We start from the raw sequence: 10,201 nt of genomic DNA, 5'->3' as shown, positions 1-10,201 counted from the left end.
TCTCGTTTCAGAAATTTTAGAGTAATCTCTCTCTTTCACTCTCTCTATCAAAAGTGTGGCGCCCATTCCCGCAGACGGATGTTCCCGTGGACGAAAAGAAAGTAAGACATTAAATTTCTATTTCATGCACGTCGTACGTGCGAGATCGCCAACCACCGTGATGGCCATGTCGCGTGGTGCGGTGGTGATTTCTTTCCGTCTATTTCTATCGTCATCTACACTCGGAGGAGCAGAGTGAATGCGCGCCGGTAAAAGATTTCTCGTCTGCGAGAGCAACAAGTGAGCGAGAAAATATCTATCGAACTTATCGGTCCTGCGCGTCGGCCGCGAATTCAAAGCGCGGAGCAGTGAATCGCACTCGTGGCTAAATTCACGTGATTCGAGTTTTCGCTTTCGCGGAAGCGTTCGCGTCGTATTCGTCATTTCGGAATATCGCGCGGGGAAAATTCGCGAGTGTGTGACATCGAAAATCAAAAATCTGATGTTGATGTCAATGGATTAACGTGATTTAACGTGCGCCGACGGCGAAGACGTTGTCCAATGGAGACGAGATAATGTCAAATAACGTAGCGATGATCGTTCCGGAAATCTCGTCGTGTAGAGAAAGCGAAAGTCGTCGATGTGTTCCGGTATGATCGAGTGGCGTTCAGAAATTCGCGATAATTGTCGACGAATTAGCGAAACAGAAACGCGACGACGCGGTGTGGATAAGTTGCTGATTTTCGCGCGCGATCTATCACGAGGCGATCAACATGGCGATACGACGATGCGACGCGAATCGATGATTGACGAGAGCCGGAGCGGAGTGAGACAATAATTTTTCATTCATCGTTTTTCTTTTTTATTCTCTTTTTTCCGTTTTTTCCGACGATTTACGGACTATGTAAGTGCCTCCTGTCAATGATCGCCTTTGTTCGGTGGTGTCAAGGAATTATAGAAATCCTCGTGGACCATGGCCACTGCCACGAAGAAGGGACATGCTAGCAACGTCACGTTACGCCTCCTTGTTGTTGTCTTCTCGTTGTTCCTGAACGACCCGACAGCCGTCCAAGCGCGTGGATTTAGACATAGTCTTAAGCAAGGTAAGTACCTGCTATTTGCTATGTTAAAAAAATTTACTAAATATTTTAATAAATATTTAATTGAATAATAAATATTTACTAAATGTAAATATATATTTATTTGGTACAAGAACCATTAATTTGAATTAAAAATCGTTTTATTTATTATATAAGTAAAGTAAAATGTTTTATTAGTATTATTTAAACAAATATTAAAATTCAAATACTTAAAATTCAAAAAAACAAATATTAAAAGTAATTTTTTAAATTATATATTTATTGCTTTTAGTTTATCTAAGACAATTTGGTATTTTTGAATCATATTTGGCGTTGAATAATTTTATTGAATAAAAATAGAAAAATATATATTTTAATTTCATATGTTTTAACGAGAGAATTTTTCATGTTTTGATTTTTTTATTATAAATTTTAGTTGACTTTTTTCAATTAAAATTGTGAGACGCAAATGTCTTGAAAGAAACTTTAGAGAATTATGAAATAATCATAATTTAGAGAATTGTTTATTTTATAATTATTTCTAAAATTTTATCATTAATTTATTTATTGCATTACGAATAAAAGTTTTTTAAAGAAATAATTTAAAAAAACATTGACCCCAAGCAGTTTTAGATGCGATAAATGTTATTAAAAAGAAATAATAGAATTTTAACATCTTGTTAAATATATTCAAAAGTAATCAAACTTTTATATTGATACAATACAATCAAAATCAAATGTTGATTGTTGCATATAATAATTGGAGATTATTAAATTTCAAATAATATCTATATTTTTATTGAAGTTGTAACATTTTATTTGTTCTACTTGCAATATGTTTAAAATAGAATTTCGTTCTATTTATATAACATTTTAGTCTATGAAAAATTGAGACATTCTAAATATTACAAATTATTTTATTTTTTTGAAGATGTATTATACATGTTTTCTTTGATTGTATTCGATAGAAAAATCAGCTTTGTAATTGTTATTAGTTTCTTGTTATGTTTCTTAATATGATTGGTTTATAACTTTATACAGATCCAGTGATGAACTAAAGGTAACCAAAGAATTTTATAATTGCAAAGCTAATTGTTCTGCTAAGCACACAGCCGGTTTATATTTTCATTCTGATTCATTTTATTCAACTATTTCGATATTTTATTCAACTTTTATGACATATTTCGTACGATGAGATCTTTATTTCCATTTATACATGTATGCCTTTTAAATGCAAATTACGATATCATTGCCATGCGGTTACTGACGTTATGGCGTTCGGATTTGCATAAGACGTAAATATTACGCATACGCATAGAATATGACCATAACATATTGAATGTTATTCAAATCGGTGCAATAACAAAACGCCTCGAGTTTGTCGCGATTGAATTTTAGTGGGAGCAAACTGCCTGTTTTTAAGAAAATCAATGCTGTTTTATGCACTATAATATATTAACATACATTTATTTTGTATATCATATTTATGCACATAATTTTTTTAACACTAATACAATTACCAATTCTTTACATAAATCATACTAAATATTCACAAATTATTTAAAACCTTCAGCTTCAGTCAACCGTAATTGTATCGGAGATATTAGCGGTTAAAGTTGAAAGCATTGAATAATTTATTAATAATATATGACTATAATTAATATATGTAATCGGTTGATTGAAGGTTTTAAATAATGAATAATATTTAGCTATGATTTATATTAACAATTATATATTTCATGAAAAAATGCATAAGTAATTATTTCTAACTGATAACGTCCATCCTTACACTTAATAATATTATAAAAATACCAACGTTCTCATATGTAAAGAACCAAGCAAATGAATTACTATAAAAATAAAAAACGTGATGAAAATCCAAATATATCATAAAGGACATAATTATTAAAAAGTTAATAAAAATTTTAGAATCTTATCTTTCACAAAAATATTAATCTAAAAAAATAGAAACGATCAATAACTGCCCAGTATTTCTACACAGAAAAAAATTTCTTGTTAAAAATGAATGAACAAAAGATTCTGATCGTATCTATATCAATCACAATTCCAATTAATTTAATTAAAATTAATGATAGATTCAACTAGAAAATTTTGATTTTTAATCAGAATTCTAATTAATGCAATCAGACTCTTTTTCTAGTATAGTGTTAAATGTTCAATCGCTATCTCACAAATTATTTCCTAACGTCTGGGCCGGCACGGAAGTTAATTAACCGATATAACATTAAATCTTGCACCGGATTATCTTGCACTTTCGAGACACGATCCATGTGTATAACGATGCCCACGCGATGTTGCACCACGTATCCTCTGATATTTTTCCGAAATTAAATCTCTCGCATTGCGTGGCGCCTCTTGTGGTTTTCTCCCGCGATAACATGTAATCTCGTTTCTTAAATTTTGGCTGGTTTCCGGCATGACGAGGCAAAAACCACACAGTCCCGGACGTGATGCGTGTGCGGTCTTTTAAAATATTGCCGAAAATTCCGACCGAATCTCGCGCGACCTCGTAAAACGTGTGTCTGGTCCGAGAATATTAAGCATCAGGACATTCCTCAACCTCCTTCTCCTCCTCTTTGGGGGTCTCTTTGCTTTATATTTAGCAACACGACGACGGTCGCCTCGAATCTCCGTAGGGCGCATCGCGAGTGCGAACGCACCCTTTTACCTCGTTACTCCAGGGCGATCAAAGGCAGTTCTCTCTCAGGGATATCGATTCTTTCATATCGGCGATATCGCGTGTAACGTGCGCACTCGAACGATGAGTAACAAAAATGCCGAGAGATAGGAGAAACGCATGGAGAGAAAAAGCGCGAAGAGGGTAAAGCGTTTCCGGCCGGTGTAATTTAATGCAATTTATGAGCGGCTGGACTTTTCCGCGGAGGATTTATTGTAGACGCTTATAAATAAATAAATCGTATCGGATAAATCAGATCGACAGGTATGCCGATTAATTAATATCTGTTTGAAAGCATTAGTTAATGGCAATTTAATATTTTAAAAGGTTTTTTGATATTTTGTTAGTTTTAAAGAAAGCTTTTAAAGTATCAAAATATGATATTCTTCTCTAAAAATTATTAGAAAAAAATATGCCCCATTTTTGAAAATAATTTCAGTATTTTCAATTATTTAAACAAATTTGGTATTATATTATAGATATATAATATAATACCAAATCGAGATTTTTCCCACGATTTTTCATATAGCATTTCGAGATTATAAAATAATTTTGCATGTTAAAGTAAGTTTGTCATATTTTTCAAGTTAATCGAAAAAATTCCATATGTTAAGAGAATCATTTATATATAGCTTTTAAATTTTATTTACTATTATATCGATAACATGAAAATGCAAAAGAAGTATCTGAGATTCCTCGACATAGCAATGTATCACGCCATTCTATCGTTGTGTTTTGAAGACTCTCTTGAAACGTTTCGACCGTTCAGTAGCTCGTTTATGAGGTAATTAACAGCCGGTTAACGATCACAGTTGGGCTACTGAGTGTAATTAACTTTGGTGCTTTCGTCTTTTGTATCGCTTACGTTCTTGCTTTTCGTCTCTCTCTTGTTCTTCTCCTTATCCTTTCTTTTTTTCTCTTCCGATTTTAAGCCTCTTAGATGCCTCTCTTTTAAGAGGCAGAGCCGCGCGAGAAACACATTTTTAATGACACTTACGCGATGACGGTGCAGCTCTCTCGCATTGATAAATAAAAATAACGCGTGATAATTAACGTTCACCGTCACCTCTTTGACGTGAAATGCGATCGATCGATCGATCGCTCGCACACGTAGCCGAACAGAGTCACGCCGCCTCCGATAGGATCTTCAAGATATCGAGATCATATGGCGCATTCGCACCCCGCAGCCCGCTTATATGTTGCTTCCTGTTTTTGCAATCCAGTCGATCGGTTCGCATAGTGCCGAGTGGCAAACGCAAATTTCACTCGGGAATATTGCGAAATGTATTCCTCTATCCTGCCGCGCATGTAGCATACAATACGTAGGATATCGTATTTGCCATCGCGTTGGATCTTACTTTGCACTTACGTGTAGTCGACTGGCTGAATGCTTAAGCTTATTTATGTAGATTTTTTTTTATACAGTTTTATGTTTTTTTAAAACATGAAATAAAAATAAATAAAAAATATATATAAAAAAACAGTGTTGTAACATACCTAAATATAAGTACTAAGTTAGGCATTTTAGCAATACCTGAGTGCATTACTTAAGATCTTATAAGCGGAAATACCTGTATCTGAATACTTTTTTGTAACGTAAGTTTTAAGTTTAGATACATAGGTACACGATTTTTTTATCTATATATTGTTATTATAAACTTAATTTTAACTCCCAGAAGAAATCCACCTTCTCATACAATATTTGAAACACTGATTTAAAAAAAACATTACAAATGACAATTATTCAAATATTAAGTACTACATAAGTAATAATTTGATGTAAAATAAAATTCATTTACGTAGTTTATTTTTTTTTTATGAGAAGTATCTAAAAAATAACTAAATCTTTCAGATATTGTACCTGTGTTTATACCTAAATAATATTTTTAAATTGCATCTTTATCTCTATAACTAGGTACTTTTCCTACACATAATACTCATATCTTAACTTTTTAAAAAAAAATATCTGTTACAACACTGATAAAAAACATGATTTTTAATGTAAAATCAACTAGAAAAATGTGGCATGACAGATATACATATAAAAAACTTTTGATTTTTTAATATTTATAAAACTTAGAATAATTATAAAAGCCTTTCTATCAATATTTTTTATAAATATAATTTTTTATCAATATTTTCTATAAATAGTATTTTATAGGATAATTATGAAAGCCTTTCCATCAATATTTCTTTATAAATAGTATATTATAGAATAATTAATAATTATTACGTTAGATAATCTGTATTTATATAAACTTTATATTTAGCATCAACTAATATTTATATGTAATTTCTGGTTATATGTAATTTATAAGTGACAATAGATAATACCTATCATACACAGATATAATTTTTATCATTTAAATTAATGCTCACTATATCACATGTATTTCCTCATTGGCCTCATTTCCTGTTTCTACGATGCAATTTACGGGTAACGATTAAAGCACCTAAAGCGATATTGTGTATGCAATCGAATGTACTTCTGTACATTGATCATGTTCGCATGCTTGGATTATTTTTATAAAATTTTATAATTTTGTAGCTATATATTACACAATTTCAAATTTATGTTATGTTATTCTTACGCCTTTACTTTCGATGAAATTTATACTGTGCCTTTAAATTATTATCTGATAATCGGCATTCGATCGCATATAACATTTTGACTCCGTCAATTTGATGAATCAGATAATTTCTTCTCGCGCGATTTTTGGGCAACATCAAGCTCCGCGAGAGAAACGATAATGAAGCGACTGGCTGAATCAAATAAAGATAAAGGGATAAAGACGCTGTTGCGGTACCCTCAAGTTGTCGAGACGTAGAAGGCGGTACCCAGACTCTATCTAAACGACGAGAATTCGCCCGAGGGGGGATCATTAATTTAATTAGTTTCGGAGAAAGAGCGGATTTAATCATTTGCTCCGATGGATCGACGTGAATGCTCGTTGTTCGAGCTTGGAGAAGCGGGGCGTTTCTACTTTAACATCTGTTGCGTTTGATCATCAGTTATCTTACTCTTGCTCTTAAAGAGCATTTAACGGGAAAATTTAAAGGGAAATTGATGAATTATCCAGTATTAGAAATTTGTCTTGAATGACTTTTGATTGATCGTTTCTTCGTGACAGATGGCATACTTTCTGATTAATTCGATAATAGTTCGTATAATTTCCTTTTTACAAGAAATAGACATCTATATCTATATATATATATATATGCCTGATGTTCTATACAATGTTCATTTCGATTTATACATTAATCGTCATTTGTTAATTAGAAATATTGCAACTAATTATTAAAAAGAAATTATTTAAACTTGATATAAATTGATGACTATAAATATGTGTATTGATTTCTATTTAAGTAACAAATATAATGTTTATGCTGTAACTAAAATTTCCAAGCGCAACTATAAAGAATGGACAGCTTTGTTAAAGTTATTAAAAATTAAACTAGATACTAATTTGAAAATAATTTTGTTGGACTATCAAAATAGTTAGGCAAGATACTCAAACTAACTGTTAGATATAAAACTTTTTGCACTTCTTATTTGAGATTTCTATGTAATTATTTTGATAATCAAAATTATTTTTAAATTTGTACCAACTAAATCTTTAAATACTTTACTACAAAATCGTTCTTTCCGAGAAGTTTTTCGTTTTTTCTGACCGCATTTAGTATCGATCGCAAGGATTGGTTTGTAACAACAGACGTCAATCACTTTGAAATACGTCAGTAACGACATAAACGATTCGCGGTCGACTTTACGTAGCGCACCTGGCACTTTTCGAAGCCGACGCAACGTCCGTCCGAAATCTCTGTGCCGTTCTCGAAATAATCCCATTCTCGTTTCGCGCGCGCTTCTCGTTTTATTCCTGTTTAAATGCCAGGCCGACCCAAGCATGCAAAGTAACACTGCCGGCGTGTACGTGCCCGGAGTACCGAGGGTTCTATGGAACCACGTGGAACTCGCGACCAGACCCTTAAGGGAATGTGAGACCAACAAGAGAGATTCACTTGAACTACAAACCGTGATCTTCAAGGCTATTAAAATCCTTCATTATTAATTACTCGAATGTTTTTCTTTAGTGAAGTAAAATTTCTTCATTCATGAAATCTTGATGATAAACGCATTTTTTTTCTACGAAAAATCGATGTGTAAATGAAGTCTGATACAAATATATTTTTTATAGAACAAATATGTTAAAGAAAAAATACGTATGAGAAAAAAGATTATTCTGAATGAAAATTAACATATTTTAAATTTTAATATGAATCGAAATTCTTGAGTATTACTAGTTAATTAAATAATAAATGCGCGATTAAAAATAAAACTAATTTCCATTTAAATAATATTGTCTTTAGTAAGCATCATGAATTTTTTTTTAGATACCATAATTACATTGGTATGCATGAATTTTACCGTAGATATTTTAGGACGCTTCCGGTGTTAGACATGTCTGTTTGAGAGACGTATCAATTATCGACGACGAGTCGTGCGCCACTGTTCTTAATTGGCTCGGACGAAATTAGTTCAAACGTGCCTGCCGGCAATCCTTTTTCGGCCGGATCGCTTGTTACTCCCAATTGAACGACAATCATTTCCGTTTCGAGATGTCGAAATTCGCTTATTATGTTTCTTGTATTATGTTTCTTGCCAATTGCTTTACAATAAAATTTGATATTATTACGAAATGTCACGAGTTAATAAGAGGATTCCTATATTAACAGACTATATTGCGCGAGAATTGATTCTCAGAACGAGGTGAACCGTGCCAAATATAATTTACCGGAAGTCTTAATATGATAATTCTGAAAATGCTCTGAAATAACGGCTTATTTTATGCAAAATATGACTTAATCTGAAAATCATAATTAATTATTCATTCGGTTAATTGGAATTTATAATAGTTTTATTTTTCGAATTCATGATATGTCCGAGATTGAAATAGAACGATATAGCAATGATACAAATCAAATAACAACAATAACTTTACGATATAAAGTTTATAATTTGTTGTTTACAATTAATACACATATATTTATTATTCATTAAATTGAAATGCTAATTTAGTAAATAAATCGCCTAATCATAGATTTCATTGTATCAACGCATTATAATCATCATAATAATCGCAATCATTACTGATAATAACATGATCGTGCCCACATAGGTGATAAAATGGACATTTTCGCGATATAGCACGACTTCGTGGACTATAATATACTGCATGTATATCTGAGAACCTTCGTGAAAGACTCTCTCTTTCATGAAAGACATCATTCTGTTTCGAATTCTGAATTCAAATCGATTATTCATTCGGTTATCAATGGTAATGCTTCATGTTTACAAAATGCCCGAGCTTACGCAATTTAAAAAATTCAATTAAAAAAATTGCTTTTGTACTACATGTTATCTGTTATATATATTAAAATTATATTATTATTAATACATGGAAAGAACGATTTTTTTGAAGTATCTAAAAATTTAATTAGATACAGATGTAAAAATAATTTCATTGAATCATTAAAATAATTATGCAGGACACTTAAGTATTGATGCAAAATACTGCTAAAAGTTTTAACATTCTAACAATCAGTTTAAACATTCTGTATAAGTATTTTGACGGTCTAAACAAAATTATTTTCAGATCTATATTAACTAAATTTTTATATACTTCAGCAAAATTATTATGCGAATTTATTATAATATAAGTATTTTAAATGTAATGAAATGAAATTTCGTACGTAATGTGACATGTGCAATGTGCGTAATAATAATTTAATTTCATGTTACTAATAATACTTCTTTTTATTTTTATTTTCGGAAAATTTAAATGTAACATGATAGGTGAACGATTGCGGCTGAATAATTTGCATTAGGTTTTGGCTCTCAACAGTATCGGCATTTCCATTTATGTCAATCGCGCTTGGTTATATTTCAATCGAGCTTTATGACGCATATTATGTCGCTTAATCAAAACTGCAGAGGCGATACACGATCATGAATGAATATGATTAATGAAAAACATAAGAAACGCGTCGAATGATAGAGTTCGTTCTAAGGACGGAACGATTTGTGCACCTTCGAGTTGATTGATTAAATAACAATACATAAAGCAAATGCTGTTACGGTATCAAAGCCACATGTCCATATCGGCATAAATGAACGTAAAGATCTCTCAATACGAGGCCTTTACGATGTTGCTTTTTCCTTTCTTTTCTTTTTTCATAATAAAAACATTCTTTGGAAGAAATAAAAGAAAAGGAATGAATTTCCTTCAGCTTGTATTCATAAATGCGGTAAATTGCACATTTAAAGAAGCTGTTACTTATCTTCTGATACAATATATCGATACATTTAAAAGTGTTATTTTTTTGCAAAATATTAATGTTTGAATATATTTTCATTTAATATTTAATTTAAATTAATTTAATTTTA

General features: G+C 31.5%; 1 protein-coding gene across 1 annotated transcript in view; it reads left to right on the top strand.

Annotated features, from left to right (window-relative positions):
* The first annotated feature begins 952 nt into the window (after nt 1–952).
* LOC108694398 (laminin subunit alpha-1) overlaps nt 953–10,201 on the top strand; it is a 167,786-nt gene continuing 158,537 nt past the window's right edge. Inside the window, exon 1 of the mRNA XM_018203825.1 lies at nt 953–1,082. Coding sequence (XP_018059314.1) covers nt 953–1,082 — 130 coding nt within the window. The remainder of the gene's footprint in view (nt 1,083–10,201) is intronic.

Source organism: Atta colombica, unplaced genomic scaffold (genome assembly GCF_001594045.1).
Source record: "Atta colombica isolate Treedump-2 unplaced genomic scaffold, Acol1.0 scaffold12, whole genome shotgun sequence".
Lineage (NCBI taxonomy): Eukaryota > Metazoa > Arthropoda > Insecta > Hymenoptera > Formicidae > Atta > Atta colombica.
This window is presented reverse-complemented; position numbering and strand designations above follow the sequence as displayed.